Source organism: Lactuca sativa, chromosome 3 (genome assembly GCF_002870075.4).
Source record: "Lactuca sativa cultivar Salinas chromosome 3, Lsat_Salinas_v11, whole genome shotgun sequence".
In the NCBI taxonomy this organism is placed as follows: Eukaryota; Viridiplantae; Streptophyta; class Magnoliopsida; order Asterales; family Asteraceae; genus Lactuca; species Lactuca sativa.
In genome coordinates, this window is record NC_056625.2 from 41,949,997 (window position 1) to 41,962,058 (window position 12,062).

The 12,062-nt window shown below is 40.9% G+C and overlaps 2 protein-coding genes across 2 annotated transcripts; both read left to right on the plus strand.

Moving 5' to 3' along the window:
• The first annotated feature begins 735 nt into the window (after positions 1-735).
• On the plus strand, positions 736-2,542 carry LOC111881574 (pentatricopeptide repeat-containing protein At1g33350). The gene has a single exon (XM_023877977.3). The coding sequence runs from the start codon at positions 880-882 to the stop codon at positions 2,470-2,472; it is 1,593 nt and encodes a 530-aa protein (XP_023733745.1). The 5' UTR covers positions 736-879; the 3' UTR covers positions 2,473-2,542.
• A 472-nt stretch (positions 2,543-3,014) lies between these two features.
• LOC111881575 (uncharacterized) lies at positions 3,015-5,032 on the plus strand. Its single transcript, XM_023877978.3, has 5 exons — positions 3,015-3,437; positions 3,891-4,047; positions 4,169-4,219; positions 4,330-4,422; positions 4,545-5,032. The coding sequence occupies exons 1-5, from the start codon at positions 3,304-3,306 to the stop codon at positions 4,620-4,622; spliced, it is 513 nt and encodes a 170-aa protein (XP_023733746.1). The 5' UTR covers positions 3,015-3,303; the 3' UTR covers positions 4,623-5,032.
• The last annotated feature ends 7,030 nt before the right edge of the window (positions 5,033-12,062 follow it).

Consider the following 12,062-nt stretch of genomic DNA (forward strand, 5'->3'; position numbering starts at 1 on the left):
AAAAATGACCAATGAGTCTGCACAGGATCTTTTGTGGACTCGTCTTCCCTGTATGGACTCATGTCAACAATTGAATATTAGGGACTTTTTCATAAATTTGCCTGAGTTTGTAGAACGGAACTTCACGCTGCGATACCCTCTACGGTTATCTCAATATAAATTTTGATAATTTGTTTTTTTTGTCTATGAAATATATATTTTTGTTTGGAATTTATGTTATAATTTTTTTAGTTATACATTTTAGCAGTGTTGTAAAAATCTCGACTAGGTCCCGATTGATCTTTAAGTGCTACTCGACCGATTAGAAGACGCCTAGCGATTAATCCCTGCATACACAATAAGTGTAACAGTAGAACCCGATAAAATTTTAACATTTTGAAGAAGTTTATATCTCAATATAAACTATTTGAGATATGATTAATGTTGTATTAATTATATTAACATATTTTGTTATTATATTAGTGATATTTATGAATTTTTATAAGATATTATTTATATTTAGTTTTTTAAAATTCAACAAATTAACAATTAATGGTCACCGATTAATCTCCCTATTAATCTCCGTTTAGCCGATTAATCCTTTAACCCCAGTCCACCGACTAACTAACGTCGAACGATTTTTACAACCTTGCATTTTAGAGAAAAAAAAAACGAATTATCAAAATTTATTCAAAGGTACTGATAGAGGTAGAAGATTCTTTTCTTTCTTTCTTTATGAAGTTTTTAGAGAATTTATAGGTACATTTTGTGATTTTGATCCCTTTTTAAACTTTAACTTGCTAAAATAAAGTAAATCAAAACATGTATGGAGGCTATATATTGGCAAAGGCGGGAGTGCAAGCGAAGAGGTGAAGTTGAAGCAAAGAGCAGGGTCAGAAGATGCCAGCATCCTCCAATTTAAACACACAGATCATTGGAATACTCGACAAAATCAATAACCTTATTCATCTTAAGCAGCTTCAAGCTTATCTCATCACCACCGGCCATTCACAAGACCAGTTTTTCTCTTTCAAGCTCGTTCGGTGCTGTGTACTCTCTCTATCCAACTTCGATTACGCTCGCTCAATCTTCTCTTCTCTTGTTTCACCCAATGTCTACCTCTACACGGCCATGATCACAGCTTATTCTTCTCAACCAGATCATGATTCGTCGCTCCTTTTATACCGCGATATGGTTCGAAAGAAACGACCTAAAGTCAGCCATTTTATCTACCCACACGTCCTTAAATCTTGCCCGGAGGTTTTGGGATCGAATGGAACGAAAATGGTACATACCCAGATTGTTAGAACGGGGTATGAAGAGTACCCGGTTGTGAAAACGGCTTTACTCGACGCTTACTCGAGGTTCTCTTCCGATATAGCTGTTGCGAGGCTACTGTTCGATGAAATGTCTGAGAGAAATGTCGTGTCTTGGACTGCTATGATTTCTGGGTATACTAGAGCCGGTGAAATGCGTAGTGCAATTGAGTTGTTTGAACAAATGCCCGACAGAGATACCCCATCGTGGAATTCTATAATCGCTGGGTGTACTCACAATGGGATGTTTTCAGAGGCTATTCATCTTCTAAGAAGGATGATTATGAACGGAAAGAAACCAAATCATGTTACAGTTCTATGCTCTCTTTCAGCTTTCGGCCACATGGGCATGTTACATCTTGGAAAATCAACACATAATTACCTTCTTAGAAACGGGCTTGGTCCTAATTCTCATATTGCAAACGGACTGGTTGATATGTATGGAAAATGTGGGAGCTTGAAAGAAGCCCGAAGGGTGTTCGATGAAACGCCAAAGAGAAACCTAACTTCCTGGAACTCCATGATCAACTCTTTTGCCCTCCATGGCCAAAGCGAATCAGCAATAATAATCTTCGAGGAAATGAAACAACATGGTGTGAAACCGGATGATATTACATTTGTAGGGCTATTAAATGCTTGCACCCATGGTGGATTGGTGGAAAAAGGTCGTTCTTTTTTCAAATCAATGGCAAACGATTACGGAATGGAGCCTGACATTCATCATTATGGGTGTTTCATTGATCTTCTTGGTAGAGCAGGTCAGTTTGAAGAAGCCATGGAAGTTATAAATGCAATGAAATCCCCACCTGATGAAGCTGTTTGGGGTTCTTTGCTCAATGGTTGCAAGATTCATGGCCGAATGGATTTGGCTGAAATTGCAGTCAAGAAACTGATTGAAATTGAGCCGAATAATGGTGGGTATGGGGCCATGTTGGCCAATATTTATGGTGCATTAGGGGAGTGGGATAAAGCAAGAATAGTATGGAGAACGTTGAAGGAGCAAAAGGCTCATAAGATACCTGGTTGCAGTTGGATTGAAGTTGATGATCAAGTTCATCAATTTTATTCGGCTGATGATTCCCATTGCAAAATACATGACATACACTTGATCTTAGAAAGCATATTTGGATTTTCTGATGAAAACATCTTTCTTCATCAACATACAAGTAGACTTTGATCATACATGTTATATCATATGTAGATCTGATTTTGCTACCTCACTTCATATTATCAAGTCATTTTATTGAGTTTGTCCCTTGTGGTTGTGGTCGACCATGACAATATTCATCATGATGCACTTTTTCTTTCCTCTTTAAAACTATCAATTTTTTACCAAATTTTTTTTATTTGTTTAACAACCAAAATTTCTCAAATAGAACTATTTGGTGAATAATTAGTGATATTGAATTTTGGATTCTATTTAAAATGTACGTTTTACTTTAAGGCTTCAAGTCTGTTATTCTTCATCTTTTTGGCATGCTTACCGATGTTAATAAGGTTCAATTCATTGTTATAAACTTCCCATTTAGCATGATTTGCTTGTCTTAAAATCATGAACATTAATTAAAAATTTAAGGGACGAGTATATCAATCATCAAGACATAAGATTAGAATATTAAATAGCTACAAAAACTATATTTGAATTAACAGAAACGAAAATCAATTTTTTTAATCAAAAACTAAAAATCAAATGAAATATAACCCAATATGGCAATATGTTCGGTTCGTTGGTCCGAACCAGTTTATGTTCCTTGCAACTTATTTATTTATTTTTATTTATTTTGTTTGAGTTTGACCGTATGTTTGCAATTGCAATCAAAATGGAAGTCCCTTTCCGCCATTAACCTATAAAGAAATCAAATTCATCGTTCTTCGGTTGCTTATACCCTGACACAATCAATCATCATCATCATCGTCGTCGTCGTAGCTCCTTTCTCTTACGCTTCGCATATTCCATCTCCCTATTTCTGATTATTCGCCAGGTTTCTTATTCAGGGGGAGCAAAGAGATGAGATCCATGACTGAAACGGTGCCGTCTGGATCCGCATCCGACGAGGATTCAAATGTTCATATGAACTACGCTCTTGTTTCTGCACTTGTTGCCTTTGCGGTTGCCCAAGCCATTAAGGTCTTCACCACCTGGTATGTTTTTTCTTTCATTATCATTTCTGATTTTTGGATTTGCTTGTATTCTTGTTTCAGCTAGGTTTTCAATTATGATATCTGTCTCTTTTGTTTGATTTTCTAATCGATCAATTTACAATTCCATATCATATCTGGATAATACATTAAGCGCTGTGTGTTGCTATGTCTCTCTGTTTCATGCGTGCGCTGGATTGAATGCTTACGATTATTTTGAATCTGAGAAACGGATCAGGACATTGTTTTTTCTCTGAATATCATTTTTCTAGGGCTAATGATGTGTTTTCTGATTTAAGCATAGTTTGGTGATCAAATTAACTACCTGACAAGCATATTTGACATTAATTCAGCTTCTGTGAATGAATTTATTCAATTTTACTTGCTAATAAACTGAAATGGTGTTAGTATCGTTACATTCCTCCTAAGAATCTTATAGCTGTTGTAGACATGCAGGTATAAAGAAAAACGATGGGATATTAAGCAGCTTGTGGGATCTGGTGGCATGCCATCATCACATTCAGCAACTGTGACTGCTCTTGCTGCTGCTGTTGGTTTTCAAGATGGTATTGGTGGTACTACATTTGCAATTGCTCTCATATTAGCTTGTGTTGTATGATCTCTCTCCCTCTCTCAACTCTCTCCTTCTTTTTCATCATCTGCTGTTGTTTGTGAATTCATTGTGATGCATCTTGTAAATGAAACTAACAGTTTATGATGTTTGTAACAAACAGGTAATGTATGATGCAAGTGGTGTACGATTGCATGCTGGACGCCAAGCAGAGGTGAGAGGTCTGAATTTGTAAAAATGGCAACAACAAGTTCTTATCTTATGATCTTATCTAAATCAATTGTTCATTCGTTCCCTTATCATGTCTGAAATTAAAATTTTCAGCTTCTGAATCAAATAGTATATGAGCTTCCTGCTGAACATCCCTTGGCTGATAGCAGACCACTTCGTGAACTTCTTGGCCACACTCCTCCTCAGGTCTCTTTTCTTTTCTTTTCATGCATTTTTATTATTTCTAATATAACAAGCACATTTTTTTTAATAATACTTTTATGTAACAAATTCTTTTTTTTCAAAAAAAAAAAAAAAAAAAAAATCAGGTTGCAGCTGGTGCATTGCTGGGGTTCTTTACAGCAGCAATTGTTCACTTAATCACTCAAGCTGCTACTATGGGTTGACATCTGACACTGATCTATTATTAGTGTCATGGTTGTCTTGTTTGTCTATCATAACATGCATACATGCGCATCCATGACATGACCATTTTTAAATACCAAAAAGACAAACGTACTTTCAGTCATTCGTCAATTCCACAAATAACACATTATCATACAGTTTGACAAATATTTGTTTCATCATTGACAAAAAAAAATGTGTCAAAAATGATTATTATGTTTGTCGGTTAATAATACACTGTTAAATTGGCGAATTTACTAGAATACAGTATGTTGTCCTTTTGGGAATTAAACCTAATGCCTTCATTCTTTAAGTCCATTCTTTTTCATGTAGATTTAGCTTTGGTTGATCAATTTCTTGATTTGTAACTTTGTAAGTATCTTTTGCAATGGAATTAGTACATTGTGTTTTATGGTTTTAGTCTCTTTTTACTACTTGCAATTACATAAACATTTCAAGCTACACGTCTCCTTGCATATGAGTAAATCTAATAGCATTATGTTGTTATAAATATAATTATACACTATATCTATATATTTCAACAAACTCAAATATATGTAAAGAAAAAAAAAGACGTTTCTGATTATCAATAATTTATTAGGTAAATGATTATGTAAAACTGATGTACTCGAACATTCCATCGTGTTATTTTTAGGAAGAACTATATATATATATATATATATATATATATATATATATATATATATATATATATATATATATATATATATATATATATATATATTTTCAAATTTATCATAGATTTGGTAGTTTGTATATTTGAAGGTTTAGTTTGTAAATGATTTAGTATTAAGGGTGTGTTTGGCAAAAGTAGCTGTTAGCTGGTAGCGGGTAGCTGGTAACGGGAAGTTGTAACTTTTATTTGTTATATGAGTGTTTGACAAAAGTAGCTGAAAACTTTTGAAATATATAAAATTACATAAAAGGACAACCGATTAAAAATAAATAAAAATATAAATATATTTTTAAGGGTAATTATGGAAATTGATTTCAAAAGCTCAGTAGTGTTTTGTTAAACGCTATATGAAGTAGCTTTTAGATTTGAAGCGTTTTATTTAAACTAAAAGCTAAACATTCGTATTGACAAACGAAACTTTTTGTTTAAACTATAGCGTTTTGTCAAAAGCTAAAAGCTAGAAGCTCCAAAACGCTTCCAAAAGCTCCGTGCCAAACACGCTCTAAATGTCGCAACGATTAGGGTGTTAAATAACTTGTCATCCCAGTTGAAGAAAAACCTAAATTGATCTTTCTTTTTTCACCTCTTGATATGTACATAGAAATTTGTTACAATTAACCGGACATGCTCTAAGAGCACATATGTCATTACACCCAAATAGCATAGTACTTAAAATAAAAAAACAAAATTTGGTTTTTAATTATATAGCAACAAAAAGTCTAAAATATATCAATACATTTAAATCAAATGTTTGAATCTAAAAATAACATCTAGAAACATCAATCAATTAATATCAGAGGTATGCTTATTACTTATAAATTAGAATAGAGTCGAGTGTCTCCAAGACCTGAATTATTCTCCAAATAACATTTATTAAGTAATAGTACCAAACCTGTTGTTGGATCATGTTGAGGAGGGTAAATTGGGGAATTCACTAGTGGTCGTGGAACACAGCCACCCATGAAGCTTTGAGGAATGAGGACTACCAATAGTTGGATGATTAATGGTCTGCCTAGGAGGCTTACAGCCGTTTCCAAATGGTAGTCTGCAAAACCACCTCGGTCTGTCCCATGACCCTGTGGCCAACCTCGCCCCAACAGACTGGGGTACGACACTTCCGCCCATACAACAGCTCAAAAGGCGGAACACCAATACTGGAATGGAATCTGTTGTTGTAGGAGAACTCTGCGAGCGGTAGGTAGGAGTCCCATCTCCCACCAAAATCAATGACGCAGACCCTCAACATATCCTCAATGGTCTGAATGGTCCGCTCGCTCTGGTAAGCAGTGCTAAAATGTAGTCTCGTGCCCAGTTCCTCATGGAACTTCTGCCAGAAACGGGAGGTGAATCGAACATCACGATCTGAGACAATAGAGACCGACACCCCGTGGCGAGCAATGATCTTGCGGATATACACATCGGCCAACTTCTAGGCCGACGAACTCTCCCGAATTGCCAAAAAATGTGCGCTATTGGACAATCGATCCACGATGACCCATATAACATCATATCCCTTCGTCGATCTCGACAACTTGGTGATAAAGTCCATCGTGATCTGCTTCCATTTCTATATGGGAACCTCTAGAGGCTGCAGCTTGCCATGCGGCCTCTGATGCTCGACCTTGACCATCCTGCATGTCAAGCACTTCTCGACGTACCAAGTGATCTCTCTCTTCATGTACGACCACCAATATCTCAACCTCAGATCCCGGTACATCTTGGTGGCTCCCGGGTGAATAGAAAAGCGAGACTTATGAGCCTCCTCCAGTACAATCTGTTTGACCCCACTAGACATAGGAACCCACACCCGACCGCAACGGGTCAACAATCAATGACTATCCGGCACGAATCTGGTGATCTCGCCCCTGATCCTCTTAATTTTCCAATTCTCCTGTCGTACACCCTTAGTCTGAGCTTCCCTGATCAAGCTCACGAGTGGAGAATCTACATATATCCTCATACACGACGCCGAAACTGAAGATCCTACCGACTTGCGGCTCAGGGCGTCTGCCACAACGTTCGCTTTACCAGGATAGTAAAGGATCTCGCAGTCATAATCCTTGACTACGTCCAGCCACCTACGTTGCCTTATGTTCAAGTTCGGCTGATCCATGATATGTCTCAAGCTCTTGTGGTCCGTGTAGATGGTACATCAGACCCCATATATGTAATGTTTCCAGATCTTGAGGGCGAATACTATTGCTACCAGCTTAAGATCATGTGTGGGATATCTCGTCTCATGCGACTTTAGCTGCCGCGAAGTGTAAGCTATCACTCGTCCTCTCTGCATGAGTACTGCTCCCTACCCAGTGATGGACACATCACAGAAAACTACAAAATCCTCAACTCCCTCATGGAGTGTCAAAACTAGAGCCTCGAAAAGTCGCTGTCAGAGGGTCTCAAATGTTGTTTGCTGCTCAGGGCCCTACCGGAAATCCACCCCTTCCTCATCAGATGAGTGAGGGGTACTGCAATTTTGGAGAAATCCTGAATAAATCTCCGGTAGTACCCTGCCAAACCCAGAAAACTCCTGATATCCGAGGGAGTTCTCGAGACCTCCCACCGCATCACCGCCTCAATTTTGGCCGGGTCGACCAAAATCCTATCCTGGTTAACGAGGTGTCCAAGGAACTGAACCTCTCGCAGCCAAAACTTGTATTTCGAAAACTTGGCATAAAGTCGTTCTTGCCTCAAAACTCCCAAAAGCCCGCGGAGATGCTCCTCATGCTGCTCTCTGGTCTTGGAATACACCAAGATATCATCGATGAATACAATAACTAAGCGATTGAGCATCGGCCTGCATACCCGATTCATCAGGTCCATGAATACTGTAGGTGCATTGGTGAGCTCAAACAGCATCACCACGAACTCATAATACCCGTAACGAGTCTGGAACGAGGTCTTATCCATGTCCTCCTCCCTCACCCTAACATGATGGTACCCGGACCTCAGATCTATCTTGGAGAACCAAGATGCTCCATGTAATTGATCGAAGAGGTCATCTATCCGTGGGAGGGGATAACGGTTCTTCACCATCAACTTGTTCAGCTCCTAGTAATCAATGCACATCCGGTCTGAACCATCCTTCTTTTTAACGAAAAGGACCGGTGCTCCCCACGGAGAACTGCTCGGGCGGATGAACTACTTGCTTAGCAGTTCCTTTATCTGAGATGACAGTTCCTGCATCTCAAGCGGTGCCAATCGGTACGACGCCTTGGAAATAGGGGCCACACCTGACACAAGGTCGATCCTAAAATCGACCTGCCTCTCAGGAGGCACTCTAGGTAACTCCTCCAGAAACACATAAGCGAAATCTCTAACAACTGGAACATATGAAAATGAGACCTACTCTCCGACCCGCGTATCTACCACATACGCCAAATAACCTGCACACTCGTGCTGAATATACTGCCGAGCCCTGGCTGCCGAGCAAAACCCTAAACCCATCCTGATGTCCTCTCCATAAATGGCCAACTCTCCCCCACTTGGGGTTCGAACCACTACACACTGACCCTCACAGTCGATCATGGCACCGAAACGACTTAGCCAGTCCATACCTACTATCACACAGACATCCCCAATGGGGATCAAAATCAAATCAATCGGAAAAGACACTCCGAAGATCTCTAAAAGACAACCTCGATAGACTGAAGAAGCAGAAACCCCGTGTTCGTTGGCTATAGAAACCCCGCAATGAACACTCTAGCTCCCCTAAGGGCAAATCAAACCCCCTACTAAACGATCGAGAGACAAATAACCGACTCGCCCCCGAGTCAAACAATACGAGAGTAGGCAAGAAGTTCACTAAGAACGTACCTAACATAGATACAACCACATGGGCATACATATAAACACAATCAATGAGATAAGGAATAGAAACATACCAACCACAACATCTGGTGCTGTCCTAGCCTCCTCAGCAGTGAGTTGGAGGGTGTGTCCCCGAGTCCTCAGGGGCTCTACCCTGCCTTGTACCCCGTCAATGATCCTTAGTGTAGTCGGCGTTGGAGCCTACGCCGGCCTAACAACTAGTAGGGGACACTAGTCCTTCATATGGACCACCTGTTCACAAGGGTAATAAAGTCTGACACCAGAAGCTGGAGTCTGCTGCCTACAATCCCTCGCAATGTGGCCTTGCTTGCCACACTTGTGGCTCCCTGAAGAAGACCGACAAACCCCATTATGCACTTTTCCGCACTTCCCACAAGTGCGATGCTTCTGACTCCCCTGCCTAGAGTCAGCGGCCCTAAACCGTTTTGGCGTAGGCTGCGACTACGTCGGGGCCGGTCTCGTCTCCCGAGTCTACAACTCGATCTCAATCTCACACTGCTTGGCGGCCTCCTGCATCTCCAACAACGATCCATAGCGTTGGGTAGAGACGAACTGCCTGATCTCCGTCTTGAGCATGCTCAAGTAACGGGTCATCTGAGCTTGCTCAGACGCAGCAAACTCAAGGCAGAACATAGCCCTCTCCGTGAACATCTTGATGATCTCCGTCACTGACTCAGTACCCTGCCTCAAATCCAAGTACTCTTAGGCCAATCTCTCTCTCTCTCTCTCTCTCTCTCTCTCTCTCTCTCCACTAGTGGAACATAACGGGAGCGAAACATCTCAGAGAACTGCTCCAAAGACATAGCAGCCCTTTGCTCTGCAGAGTAGGAACTAGTAGCGAGCCTCCACCAGTCCTTGGATCCGGACCTCAGAAGCTTCAGAGCACACCTGACCTTCTGCTTAGCAGGGCATGCAGGAACACGTAAAGAAACATCCCTCCACATCAGACAACCACCTCATGGCTATAATCGGGTCCTGAACTCCATCAAAGGTCAGGGGCTTTGTATTATCGAAGTCCCGGTACTGAAATACCCGTCCTGGCCCAACACCCGCAGCCGCCACAGCTGCAGAGGCCGCAACAGCAACAGCTGTCTCAGCAATGGCTGCGTATCTGTCATCAAAATACTTCATCATTGCGGTCTTGATAGACCCGAACATCTCCGGAATCTGACCTCGGACAATCGCAACCACCTCATCACGAATGATCTCCCTGACGCGATGTTTCTCTGCCCCAACTCTAACAAACTGGTTTTTCTTTCTCACAGAATTAGGGAAATCATTATATTCTTCTTCCTTTTTTCAGTAACATATACCGAGATAGGCTAGGAAATTGCCCTTCGATAGACAGGTGGTAAATTGACCTCTAAGTAAGGACATGAACGCCCGTTCAAAGGCGCCAATACCCATATCAAGATTAGACCCATTTTGATCGAGAAGCAACCGGTGCTGTGGTATGGTCCAGAGTTGAAACTGGCTAACATAGGGCAAGGGTCCTGAAGGGAAAGTATAAATAGAAGAAGCAGCTCCTCCCACTGCCCCGTATAGGGTTCTGGGCCTCGTATTTCAAAGATGGAATATTAATAAGGGAAAGAAACCCCTGAATATTGACCTACCATCAACTTCGAACTCTTACTCTCCTTCTGCTGATTCAGATACCGAATCATCTCTCTTGGAGAGAGGCGCATAAAAGGTTCGATTTAATCCCATGCTTTCATGGTCCCTATCTCTGTCGGGCACTTGCCGACACATAGGTCTATTCATGCTTTTATAGGTGTGCATCTCCATCTACTAAAAGTAGGTGTGGTTGCCATAGATAGATTTGGTCATTCATAACCAAAGCAATAACCGATGCTACAACATAAGCTAAAGCTATACATGGTGACCCCTAAAGGCGTAACTGACAAGTTCTGTTTTATCTACCCATCCGAGTCATCCCGTACTCCAAAAAAGCAGAGGTGAGGTCTCCTCTGTCAATGCTGGCCCACCCTGAATGCCAGCTCCTGATCCCGACCCGGATCCAGTCTCAAATGGCCTCGTAGTCACCATACTGAAAATATACCATGAAGGTATCAAACATTCCAAATAAATAACAGGGAACCAACTCCCAACAAAGCCCTAGGGGTTGTGACTTCTGTAACATCCTGAGTTCAGGAGTGCAAGTTCAGGGTTCAAAGTGAAAATGTGAATGGTCAACTTGGCGAGTCCATGGGTGGACTTGGCGAGTAGGGTCGCGATTCTAGTCACGTGTTAAGTGGCCAACTCGGCAAGCCAGCGGCTGGACTCGGCGAGTTGGTGCTGTGTGGAGAAAACCCTAATCCAAGGGATTGAGCCTTATATAAAGAACATAATACCCTCTCCCCAGCCTCTTTGCTCTCCCTTGAAGTCCAGAAACCCTAATATTCGTGTGTGAGAGAATTGGAGAGCATTTAGATCTTGAAGGAGTGTCTGTTGAAGAAATATTTGAAGATTAAGAGGCTTGGAGCAAGGGGCTTTGCAAGGTTTTGGCTTATTCTTCTGTTGGAGTCTTCTTTGGAGGTAAGGATTCATTGCTTGAGCTGTTATCCATCTAGATCTATCATTTGTGGGATTTTTGGGAATTTATCTAGTGCTATCTTGAACTTGGAGGTTGGATCTGAGGTTGCTACCTCAGATCTAGAGTAGTGATGATCCAAAAGAGCATGAAGCCCCTGTTCAAGAGCTGTTGATGAGGCTTTTTAGTCCCAAACCTTAGCCAAGAGTGTATTATGCTTAGATCTCCTTGGATTCACGTAAAGTTTGCCACTTTACATGATGGATGGCTTGTATAAGAGTAGATCTATGGATTGGAGACCCTGCATGGCTTGGAAAGCCTCTGTATGGGTTAAGAGCTAGAGGTACTCGGCGAGTCACATGGGCGTACTCGGCGAGTTGCATG

Excerpts from the sequence above, each read along its gene's own strand:
- LOC111881574 (XM_023877977.3), top strand. The coding sequence starts at position 880 with ATGCCAGCATCCTCCAATTTAAACACACAGATCATTGGAATACTCGAC.
- LOC111881575 (XM_023877978.3), top strand. The coding sequence starts at position 3,304 with ATGAGATCCATGACTGAAACGGTGCCGTCTGGATCCGCATCCGACGAG. Across the intron at positions 4,048-4,168 it reads CTCTCATATTAGCTTGTGTT|GTAATGTATGATGCAAGTGG; the intron begins GTATGATCTCTC and ends TGTAACAAACAG. Across the intron at positions 4,220-4,329 it reads ATGCTGGACGCCAAGCAGAG|CTTCTGAATCAAATAGTATA; the intron begins GTGAGAGGTCTG and ends TAAAATTTTCAG.